At 37.9% G+C, this 12,748-nt stretch overlaps 1 protein-coding gene across 5 annotated transcripts in view; it reads left to right on the top strand.

Annotated features, from left to right (window-relative positions):
* Nucleotides 1–12,748, top strand: part of GRIK1 (glutamate ionotropic receptor kainate type subunit 1) — a 168,524-nt gene that overhangs the window by 127,785 nt on the left and 27,991 nt on the right. For all 5 annotated transcript variants that reach the window (XR_009743458.1, XM_061453726.1, XM_061453725.1 and 2 more), the window contains exons 8-11: nt 4,761–4,868; nt 8,657–8,770; nt 9,929–10,132; nt 10,726–10,949. Coding sequence is in view for 4 of the 5 variants with exons in the window: in XM_061453726.1 (XP_061309710.1) it covers nt 4,761–4,868; nt 8,657–8,770; nt 9,929–10,132; nt 10,726–10,949 (650 nt within the window). In the remaining variant the exon portion in view is untranslated. The remainder of the gene's footprint in view (nt 1–4,760; nt 4,869–8,656; nt 8,771–9,928; nt 10,133–10,725; nt 10,950–12,748) is intronic.

Below are 12,748 nucleotides of genomic sequence, written 5' to 3' on the forward strand. Positions count from 1 at the left end.
GGTACATATTTGTTTTCTTCTAATATTAAGTCTGGATATACATTTAAAGTGGGGGGGGGTGTCTTAATTTTTGAACAGTGAGAACAAGAAAAGGTTAAAACTTGAATTTGAAACTCTAAAGAGATCACTTGATATACATGATACAAGTAGAGGACTAAAGAACAGGTTCAGAAAAACTTATTTCACAGTTTATTGAAATAAGTGGAATATGAATAGAGGAGTGGAAACGTCTATACATTATGAAACATTATTAAACGTAATAGTTTAAGAAGTTAAAATAAGATTATGGTTTTGCATTCTTGTCTTGCCAGGGCACTTTGAACATTTTAAAAAAGACCTTGAAAAATTTAAAGCTTTCTAATCTCAAACACAACTATGCAGTATCTATCACTGCAACACGATGTAGAGGGAGAAAACATGCCATAGGCAAAGAAATGGTGAACTAGAATATATGGATATACTTATATTGAGTAAGAAAAAATAAATACATAATAAAACCCAAATCAATTTGTCTGGGAAAGATTGACACTTTTGTGTGCAATAGTGCAATACAGTATCTACAAAATTGGCTCTATCTCATTAAGGCTGTATCGTAAAGCTGAATACTTATTCAATGCATTAAATACACTGGCATTATGACTTCTTGATCTAGTTGTACGTTGCTAATACAAATCTGGAAATGTAAGTGAGGTCCAGTAGAAACAAAAGAAACAGAATATTAAATGTACCTGTAGTTTTACCTTGGTGAGTCTGGTAGCAGCTGAACTAATTAATTCTGTGATTGAACTGTTGATTGGCTTTGGCTGAAATTAAGGCTGCCATAGTAATTGATTCAAGATGGGGGAAGTGGAAATTGATATAAAGACCATATGATGGTGACATGAATTGATAGCAAGCTTCTGGAGTGTTTGCCTTTGGAAGCTGAGTTAGCTTTGTTTTCCAGTTGTTATAATTGTCCATTGAAATAGAAATCAATATTGTAATTTGAACACTTAACACCAGATTTCAGATTGCAGTTTATACAGAATATTCATTTTTTATTTTTTTAATTTATTTTTTAATTTAAAAATTTTAATTAAAAATTTTTAATTTAAATTTTAATTAAAAAAATAATTTAAAATGTCAAATTAATTTAGCTTTAAAAATGTCACAGTTTTAATTAGATTGATTTGGATTTTTTTTCCATTTTTTGCCATATCAGGTACCTGATAGCCTTCAGAGATGACTGAAGACTTATCTGGAATTTGTTCAATCTTAGTAAGAAAGAGCATGAATACCTACTGCTCCTGTATGGTTTGCTTCTCAACTACCAGTTGAAACCAGCATATCGGGTTAATTCTCCATCTTGTTTAATAAACAGGAGAAAGTCATCAAATGTTTACATCTGATACAATACTGTATTGAAAATGTGAGGCCTTATTTTGAAACTCAAACACTGCGTTGCCATATTGCTGCTAATCAGAATCCCAAAGAAGAGCATTTTGTCTCAGTTCTGTTGTCAGAGGCAGCCTGAAACCTTCCATAAATAAGATCTAAGGCATTACAAACAGAAGCCACTGAAATTCACATTTTTTAATTAAGCTGCAAGCTCTACTCAAAATTATACAAACAAAATTGAAAATACTTTATCTCCCTAAGACCTTCAAATTGTGCTTTTAGTTCCTCTAATCTTAAAGCAGGACAGAGTGCAAAAAAGCTATTTCTTTTGATGAATTACATTGTTAGGTTCTGATTCAACTTTTATTATATCCTGTAACATTTAACATGAGTGTCACTAGAAACATTAAAATTGCTATAAATTTTATGTACGAAAGCATGAAATCTCATTGCTGTGTTAAACAGTTGTGTGGTTTCTGACTATTCAGAAAGTTCTGCTTCATTTCTGTTTATTAATTGCATTTGAGAACTGTGCAACTGCTGCCTATTCTGTTTGCCTGAGCACGGTGCCTAATAGGCACTCACATCCTTTATTTACCTGACAAGCATCTAGAAGTGATGCTATGTGGCTATGATTTTGGAGCGATGATACATTTCACTGACTGCATGCAGCAGGTAGTTTTGCTTTAGAACTCGAATTAAAAGCTTGGAAGTTTACCATAGACTTCAGGAGGTCTGGGATGAATGGAAGGTTGCTAGCCCATTGCTCTGGTTTTTTTTAAGGAAAACTTTTGTTTCTGATCAGGAAAGAAATATCATCTGTCTGTTCGAATGTGTTGTACACGGAGGCACCACAATTGTCTTGAGGTCAGAAACAAAATAATGTTCCCTGGACTCAAGCCCAAATGTTTTATTTTTATTTAGAATGGATTTAAAAAAATAAAATCAGAAATTAAATTTAGAATCCAAATGGTGTTTGAAGCGTGTACCTCACAATTGGGGTCTGAAAAATCCCATCAACACTTACCTCTTCTGAGGTACACTGCCTGACTCCTGCTTATAATTTAAGTCACATTTGGATCACTATTTAATGGTCTAAATGAGACTTGAGTTAAACAAAGGCTATATGCACTTCTCTGCTACCTTGAAATTTAAGCGTACACCTATGGAGCTTGTAACATCTTTTCCTTCCCTTTTTTTTTAGTATGGGGGTAGAAGCACCAATACCTGTTTTCAAAAGTGAGCTAGCACTTCACCACGTGCATCTTGTACATGTACATGTACATTCACATATACATATGTACATGTACAAGCTGTATATGTACATGTACATGTGTACAAGAATGGAGATGAAGTCTCCTGATATAATATCAAAAATAACATATTGGTTCCTTTATTCAAGATTGTATCATGTTAGCAAAGAAACTGAGCATCTGATATGAAATCAATAAATGTGAGCATTTCACAGAAGCAAATTACTCTCTGAGGAGAAATTGATCTCTAAAGATCATATTTTAAAAAATGTTGCATCTTTATGAATAAGAGATGGGGGTCATGTAGAGACAGACTAGGAAATAGATATTCTATAATGAAATGCATTTTTATGTCTGTGTGTGTCCCGCTATCTTAATTATATCAGCATACAAACTCACAAGTGTTTCACTGTTTACAGCTGAGATTTCCATACGTCCCTGCATTGTTAAGATGGAAAGTCTCATACTAAGTTTGATGTATTTGTGCTTTTCCATTCCTATTTTATTTAAGCATGCTTCAAGGTCCTGCTGTATTTCCACAAAATTCTAGATGCAGCAGATTTTTCTGAGACACAAAGTGGTAACACCCCAGCATCTACGAGTTAATCCTGCAGATTCAGAGTTTAGAATTTAGATTTAACAGGAAACACCATTCTGTAAATCAGCTGATTTTTAATGCAGCTTTCCTTATGTCATCTATCTACAGCAAATTAAATGAAGCAAATAACAATGCACAGTAGAAAAGCTTGTAATTAGAGAATTATATGCTTATGCACATGAAAAAAAAATATGCCACTATTTATCATCAACTTTTCTTGTATTTTGTCTGCAGTTTGAAATCCATCAAATACTTTACATAGATAAGCTTCAGTTTGAGGGACAAAATGGGGTGTATATGAGAGAGATCTCGTTTAAAAGAAAGTGAGTATGCTGGGAGAAAGTTATGGACATTGATCCTGCTGCACCGAAGAAGCTTTCCCCAACACAGGGAATCATCATTGCTATACAGACTGATGTACAAAGTCCACCACTTTAACTTACTCCTTATGCTAATGAATAAATCCAGGAAAATGTGATTTCACTTAGTGATGATAGAACAATGAAATGCTGCCTGGACCAAAACTGATCATATGCAACTCATATGCTGTACTTACTTACATATATGTAAGATTTATGTGTACCTTACACTACAAAGTTGTTATTTAGGTCTCTGTGATTGCATGATTTTTTCCTGAAAGCCTGCTTTATAGCTGTCATCATCCTGCCATCAACTCCTGTGAGCACAGGCAGTTGTAGTGCTCTTGTTAGGAATGATACACCTTGTTTGCTTATGTGTGTCTTCTTCCTTGGGGATGAAAACTGAACAGGGTTTAATGAAACAGTTCAGCAAAGTTGAGGACATTAGGAGTCCAATGCTGGTGGGGGATGTTCAACCACAACCTGTCCAAGAAATTAAGCCAGAATGACAAAAGCCCTTCTTCATTTATCTCTTCCTGGAAAAATCTGGATTTCTGGACGCTGAGTAGCAGGGGCAGTATCTATCACATGAGACTAAGGAATGCACAACCAAAGCTTTGTGAAAGTTTTGGTAATTTGGAATGGTTAGATACCTTCCTTCATTAAGGATCTTCTGGGGACTCCCATTCATCACTGATTGCCATCTGTTACCCATTCATCATGAAGAACTTAAAAGGTCTTGGCCTGGGTAAAAAGGGTCACTCCAGCCAAGCTGGTGAATTTAGGCTGTTGTACTCCAAGGATCAGACCCAAAGCTTGGACAAAGCAGACTTATTTTTTAATTTCTTAGTGAATTTTTATGAAGTGCAAAACTGTCCTGTCTTTGGGCATGTATAGGACACACTTTATTCCGTCTTTCTCCCTTTTCAGTATATCTTTCTTATACAGTACTAGACATATGTAAGTCAATGTATATAAAATGTCACAAAGTTGTGTCTGATTGTAAAATGCAAAGCATACTGAGGAGAAACTAAAACAAAAGAAGTTGAGGAAAGTGTTTAAAAAAATATTTGGAAGTGATCCCATAATACAGTTAATTTAAAATGCAGTTTTGTCATGGCTTCATTGTTCCTACTAATTGTTACAGGGAAGAGTGGTTTTGTGTTCACACAGGCACGGTGGGATGGCCTGACAGGGCGCATAACCTTCAACAAAACGGATGGTTTACGGAAGGATTTTGATTTGGACATTATTAGCCTCAAGGAGGAAGGAACAGAAAAGGTAACTAGATCTTTTGTAAAACAATGACAAAAAGCTAATTTGACAGGGGCATAGGAAAATTCATTCTCCTCAGCTTAAGACTCCTGTGCTTGGGGTAAAAGCCACATTTTCCAAGGTTATTTAAGTCAAAGTGAAAACAGAGCCACTAAGATTGATTTATTATTTTACAATGTGTACCTTACATTTTGAGGTGTGGGACAGGAATTTGGGACTGGCAATAATTATATGAATGAAAATAATTATTTTAAGTGGACATTACCTTCAGTTCTCACCACTGCAACTTGGTGTGGTAAACTCGTATAGAGAGGTAAACCCTAGTCTTATCTATGATTCTATGATCGTACATGTACTGCTTTTATTAAATGTGACATGAGGGAGAGAGGAAAGAAGGTGCTTGAATAGATAACCTCAACAAGAATTGAGATGTTAAAAATCCGTCATATTTTTCAGATTAGATTAGTTCTATTTCCCTTGCCCCGGCTCTCACTCAGCCAGCAAACATGGGCTCTCAATGGGCAGCACCAAGCTCCTTCCACCGCCACCTAGGAGGTGGCTGCTCTGAGTGTCTAAAAAGTCCCTAACACAGGTATTGCCACCAGCTCGCGTCAGCTGGAGACAGCATTGTCCCTTGCTCTGTGTACACTGTCTTGACTCTGAACGATAATTGCTGATGGGTTAATTGAGGCTTTAAATGTAATTACTCCCACACAGCTCTCCAGACTGATTCTCTTTTCATTTTTAATGAAGCACTCTGTTTATTTTTCTCTGTACAAAGGCTGCTGGCGAGGTTTCTAATCATTTATATAAAGTGTGGAAGAAGGTTTGTACACAGACAGGTGATGCAAAAAACCTTTGGGCTGGGTCTTAAGACTCATCCTTTGGGTTTTGAAAGTGACTTATATTGCAGTTTAGAGACAACCGTCTACCAGAGAGTATGAATTTTTTCTGGTAGAATAAGTTTCACCCCAACTTGAGACACTGTAATTCCAAATAGTAAGACTTTGACAGCATTCAGCTTTTTTCACCAAAATATTTTTGTAATTATTATTTTATTTTTTGGGAGCTGTGATTTTCCTCTCTGACTGGAGCCACCTGGTTACAGCAAAAGCAGCTCTTTTCTCAGCTGTTACCCTTCCCAGTTCACCTAAAATTTACCATGAATGGTAAATTTACACAATTTTGAATGTGTATTGGCATCAGCAGCAAGGACTGTTCTAACATGCAGGATTGGGAGGTTTTTTGCCTCCCACAAAATATGCACTATGCAAGCAATGTTCAAGCATTGTTGACTCAAAATTTTGACAAGTGTGTTATTAGCTTCTTACAGAAAATAATACAGATGATTAAGTGGGTGCTGTCATTCACTAACATATGGAAATTGGAACTAAGCCTGTTTATAAAGGATCTAAATTACCCCAGGAATCTCATCCCTTTTTTAATGTGAGGTTCCTCTGCCTAGTGGAAAAGGCACCAAGTGGGAGTCAGAGACAAGCTCCATGTGCTGCTCCCCGATGGAGGTACAACCCACAATTGCCATTCTGTAAGAAGATAACAACCACATTAATCATGCTTAAAGTGTTCTGCAGTCACAAGATAAAAATTTCTTATAATCCTTAGAATTATATTTTGTACGTATTTCACACAGATCTCATGATTTCCCACCCCTCCTATATGCACAGTTAAAAAAGATTTTGGTTTGGTGTTGTTTTGGAAGGAATTTTAATGCTACAGAGTAGACCAGTGTAAAACAACCTATAGTACTCTTCGTGTGTTCTTATAAAGCACATACTTAATAATCTTGTTTTAATCTTCAGTGAATAAGGCTAAGGCTGCCATTTCCCTCATTACTGGTGAATAGATCATCCTACCTGACATGCAGAACGCTGTTGGACCAATCTCACTTTTGACTCTTGGCATTTTGTGTTACGCTGAATTGATTTAAACCAAATTACAATTGGTTCAAAGCACAGGCCTGCTGAGAAGGGCGTATGACACCTCTCAAACTTGTCACTAAACTGCAATAACTCCCCTGGATTCACCATAGCAATGTACTACCTTGACCTCATTCTTCCAGTGACCCTCCAACCTCCTCCATCACTCTAATCAAGGTTGACCTGTGGTGTTATTCTTTTACCCAGACCTAGAGTGGTATCCTGGTGTATTTTGTATGCACTGTGACTGTGTTGCTCCATGCTCTTTATGGTTGTTCTCCTCTTCCCTGCTGCCAGCCAATAAAAGCATATCAAGTCAGTAACAACAAGCAGAATGGCTTTTGATTAACTCAGCCAACCTGGTGCAAATTCAAGGACACTGGTTATTTACTACATTCTTGGCACTCGCTATCATAATGCCCAACATCCAGTGTACTTTCTAGATCAGTTTCCCAACATGATCTAGTTTTGGAAACAAAGAGAATGACTGATAAATGCTTGAAAAAATAATTTTTAGAAATGGCACGACAAAAAAAAATCTGCAAGAAGAAAGCAATGGCATCCAGGGACACAAACCTAAAATTTGTTTGAAATGATACTGTTATTACTCCACATCCACAGTCAGCATGCACAGACTAATCTGCTGGGTTTGGTACAAAGGCAGTGCCATCTCTGCCTCAGCTAACAACCAAAGAAAAAGAGTCCAGCCTGTGTCTGAAATGACTGAGCATCTGACAGCAGATAGAGACCTCCAGTATAGAGAATAAGTGGGTTTTGTCTCAGACTTACTTGGCAGCTTTGGTGGCGATCCCAGCAGGGAGGATCTGAAAGCAGATCACTCCTGGGTAGAGCTGAAACGTGCTGGCAGAGCTGCGTGGTGAAGTCCTCTGTGGATAGGCAATGTCAATCCCCCAAGCCATCCTTCTGGTGCCCTCCACAAATGTCCAATACCAGCCAAATTTCCTGAGGCAGCTCCTTGCCTGGAGTTCTCTCATGTCAGCCCTCAGCCATGCTGTATATGTAAATCCAAATGTACCAAATGCAAAAAAACCCTGAATATGCTTTCAGACTGTGCTTATGTTAAGTGAATATTTACCTGAACAAATGAACACGGTTATAATTTCTGCCCTTATGAAGTGTATATCCAAATCCACTGAAATCGTGAAGATCTTTCCCTTGAGGCTTCAGATTGAGCATTAAATAATGGAATTCTTCACTACCTCCAAGGCTAGAAAGGAATTTGCCTTTGGCCTTTTATATTTACTGAACAAATATTGGTCAGTGTGTGCAATGGTATCACCTTTGTAGCTCTGTCATGTATAGTAGAAAGAAATGACAGAATAATCTTTGCTAAACCTGCTGAAGGCACAATGAAAGCAAAAGGCCAGTGCATCCATCAGTCTGCTTTGACATACTTATTCAAGCTTTTAATCTGTTGTGTTGGAAGGGAGAGGTCTTGCCATATGTTTCAACTCTACCATTTGCAAAATTTAAACAAAAAAATACCATAGAAATAGACATTTGACATTTTTTAGGAGGAAACAAAGCCAATATGTTCCACTTTTGTAGCAAATTGGCTAATACACCACTGTACTGGCATGCCTTATATTCTTACAGCTCATTCATTCCCACCTGCTTTTGAAAGGGTGGTACGTTCCCTGTGTTTTCTAAATCAGTCATTTGATGTTGCTGCCTTACTTGGACCTACAGCCGTTTCCCTTCTCTAGCATTTCGTACTGCTGGTGTCTCTTTCTGTGGTGGCTAGAGCCAGTGCATTCTTCCTAGGTGGTGAGCATTTAGGGAAATATTTTGGCTCGCCATAACCAGGCAGCCACTTACGTTCTCTCTGGTGTGCAGATTGGGGTTTGGAACTCATACAGTGGCCTTAACATGACAGACAGCAACAAGGACCGATCGACCAACATCACGGATTCCTTGGCTAACCGGACACTTATTGTCACCACCATTTTGGTAAGTCTCACTGTGTAGCGGTGCCATTGTCACCTACAGCCATGCCATAGGATGCAGGTATTGCTGATGATTGCAGGGCTCTCCGTGGTTGCCTTTGCCACCTCCGCCCTGCACTCCATGGCTGTTTTCCTCTGCACTAAGCAATGTTTTGTTAAGCTATCTGTTTTCAAGCAATTGTTTTGATTTAGACTCACAATCGACATACACATTCATCTAACCACAAGATTGATTCAAAAATATCCCACTGCCAATGAAAGACTCTTGGGAATCTCTGCTTCCAAAATTGTATAGCTTACTTCAATATTTCAGAGATGAACCCTGCATACTTTTCTTCCCAGAAGCATTAACACACAGTTTTGTTTTCAGTGCTTATATACCCTTCCTTTTTACTGAAAATGAAATGATGAGGACTTACAGAAAGTAGCAAACAGCAGATAGACAGATTATGTCCTTACTATGACAGATGGAAAATATGCAATGGGGTATTCACGAGTTGTTCTGCCTTGTGCTTTCTGCCTGGCCAGTAATGCCATTTTTTAAATTATTCTGCCTAATTCCTCAGGAGGAGGGGAAGAGCTCAAAGGCTCCCATTCCACTCCTTTTCTATTGCCAGAGGCCTTTTGCTACATTAAACTGCAGAAACCTCCTTGCCCACGTCTTCTACCCAAAATGCTTTAAAAATAAAAGCAACAAGGTACTTTGCAATCTACCTATGCCATTCTCCATTCACTCGTGAATACATGCTCTACTCATTTTTTTCCAATAAAGATCTATTTCTCACAAAATATAAAATTTTAGGTTCCTCTTATGGTTATTTTTCTGTTATTTAGGCTTCTCTCTCCTTCAATATCCCTTCCTGTCCCTTAGGGTGAGACAATGTACAGATCTCAGGTCTGATTTTGGAGCTGCTAAGCACTACTTTAATTAAAGCTCCTGGGAGCTATGAATGATCTGTTCTGCTGAAAATTAGGGGCCTTATGCTTATCATTAACTGATTCAGTCAATTTGTTAACACACCTAAAACAGCTTTTAATGGACACAGTGAATTACTGGTTTGCATCTAATTTATTATAAAATATTAGGATAATTTAGAGAAACCGGTATAATCTGAAACAAACCTAATTTCTATTGCTACATGTCTGCTCTCTTTTTCTATAGGAAGATCCCTATGTTATGTATAAGAAGTCTGACAAGCCCTTGTATGGAAATGACAGATTTGAGGGTTATTGCCTGGACTTACTAAAAGAGCTGTCAAATATTTTAGGCTTCATCTATGAGGTCAAACTAGTTTCTGATGGTAAATATGGAGCTCAGAATGACAAAGGAGAGTGGAATGGGATGGTCAAAGAACTCATAGATCATGTAAGATTGAATCCTTCTCTCTTTATTCTTCTTTTAAAATACCTGTTGTGTTTTATATGAGCCCAGCCCAAACATGTTTGCTTTAGTTTTAGAGTCATTACTCTTTCTTTATGGACACCTGTCAGAGTAGGAAGTCACATTAGTACATCTGTACCAACAGTTTGCAGGTGTGTGGGAGAAAACTCCATCTCCAGTGGGGCAGTGGGCACTAGCATGGGTCTTGCCACCCTTCAGCTACAAATTCGAGCTGCAAAGACTGAGCTTCCAGCTCACCTTGCCCAGTGGCTGCCTCTGATCTGTGGATATAGTCCCTACCCAGATGCTCTGGCAGTCCTTGATCACAGTCTTCCCTGTTGCACAGGACCAAGCTTCATGTCCCTGGTCATACCTGTCTTAGTGACACGAAAGTCACAAATGTCCCTCTGCCTGCAAAAAGAGGAAACAGAATATCGTGTACCAAATAATACCCTAGCAATGTTAAATTTATAGTGAAATTTAGTTTAGTTTTTAATACTTGGGGGGGAAAAAGTAGGGTTATTATTGCATTTGCTGAATATGAAAAAGAATGAGTATTTTCCCATTTGTGATTTCAGAAAGCTGATCTGGCCGTTGCTCCTCTCACTATTACCTATGTAAGAGAGAAAGTAATTGATTTTTCCAAGCCCTTCATGACACTGGGAATCAGTATCTTGTACCGGAAGCCCAATGGGACAAACCCTGGAGTTTTCTCCTTTTTAAACCCTCTTTCTCCTGATATTTGGATGTATGTTCTCCTAGCCTGCCTTGGAGTCAGCTGTGTCCTCTTTGTCATTGCAAGGTAAGCCAAAGACTTAGTTTTAGGTGTATCCACATTAAGTACCTCTCCTCCCATAGGTGATGCATGGGCTCTGCAGAACAGATGTAGCATAATAGTATCCTAAGGGATTTATCCCATCCTAAACCATAATATTCTAGAAGTCCCTTGGTATTCTTTCTGCTATCACCTTTATATATTGCAATGTGATGAGATTTTACTTTCCTTAAGGGCTGAATGGAGAGAAATATCCGATGAAATGTGTCAGCTTCTCTTTGTCAGTACGCAACACCTCAGCAGACTTCATGTTGAAAAGCATTTTGTATTATGTACATATAAGCACTTCTCTTTTCCACTAACAGTGCACACAGTTAAAAGGTAAGAAAGAGGATGTGAATATATTTTTGCTGAAGGATGCCAATTAGCTCAGCTAATTTCCCCTTGAAAATATGAGATAATGTGACAGGGAACCTGAGGGGACAATTTGCAAGGTGAAGTATACCCGAAACTCTCTCCCAGCATTGTCCTGAGGTGCACCCTGTCTGTCAATGGCAGGCCTCCAGTGATGTCCCTATTCAAAACCAGAAGGAAATAAGCCCATACACGCCACTTTTCCAAATGAATATAAAGCTTATAAAGTCCTCAAAGGCAGGTATGCCACAAAGTTTCTGAACAAGTGGACAACACTCACAGCTCCAGAGGGCCAGCAGTGTACTCTATGTACTCAGGGTACTTTTAAGCCTTATCATTAGGCTTAAAAACTCTAGACAGCTGATATGGTTTCGAAAACTGGATATAAGCTACTTATGGCCTTAGAGACCATGGACCACAATCAGTCATTTGCTCTAGAGCTTTGAACAAGAGCAAACCAGGTGTGAAAGAAAATGAACTTAGAAACTTGTCAGAGGAAACTGGTCATTTGAGGCATACATTTTTCTATAGTCCTGAATAAACCGGGACTCCAAACTGGCATATTTATTGTCCTTTTCTTCAGCTAGTGGCCTTGGAATTTCATTTCCAACTCTATTTAATCTCATTCTATCCTTCATTTTTCCATTTTTATGATTTAAAACATAAATATTTTTATTAGTGCCTCATAGAGATTAATGTTTTGCTTTGTTTTACTGAGGATCCCTAATTAACCCTGTCCCCACTTCTATTACGTGTTGTTTTGTATGTACAAGAATATATTCTATATTAATAAACTATATGGAAAATAGCCTGAGAAAACATTTATATTATGAAATAGAAGAACCAAAGTGAGGTGTCATTGGAAGCCCACACATTCACATCACTGTAATAGCAACAGGAATGCTGCAGTTTTTATTGCAACTGATGGCATTCATCTTTAAGAAGTCTTCATTAATGTATATATTCCAATGTATATATACATATACCTAATTCAAAGGTCATAAAATAATTGTAATCTGAATCATTGATTCTGATAACATGTTGTTCCTGACTTTCACTTCTGTGTGAACCAGGTCAAATTAAGCTCTTACTGCTTTTCCTCCAGTTCACTTCTTTTATTTTAGTCAAAAGACACAGTCCTGCAAACACTTGAGTCAGACAGGCAGTTCTGCTGAGAGTGACCAGCCTCAGCCATGCATTTCTCTGTGGTCCATTGAACAACCCTTGTTCCAGGTGAACGATCTGTGTGAATCCTTTGGTTGTTCGATTGTTTCTATACTGGTACCAAAGCACAGAAATTTGTGTAATTTGCTTTTTGCTTTAAATTGATGGAAATGTGAAGAAGAAGGAGAGAATTAGAGGAGGAGAGGTCATGGGTTAAGTTATTAGTGTTGGCCCTAGGTGAAAGAAAG

Source organism: Pezoporus flaviventris, unplaced genomic scaffold, assembly GCF_033815535.1.
Source record: "Pezoporus flaviventris isolate CSIRO_AGI_PZ_B2104156 unplaced genomic scaffold, CSIRO_AGI_Pfla_v1 ptg000015l, whole genome shotgun sequence".
In the NCBI taxonomy this organism is placed as follows: Eukaryota; Metazoa; Chordata; class Aves; order Psittaciformes; family Psittacidae; genus Pezoporus; species Pezoporus flaviventris.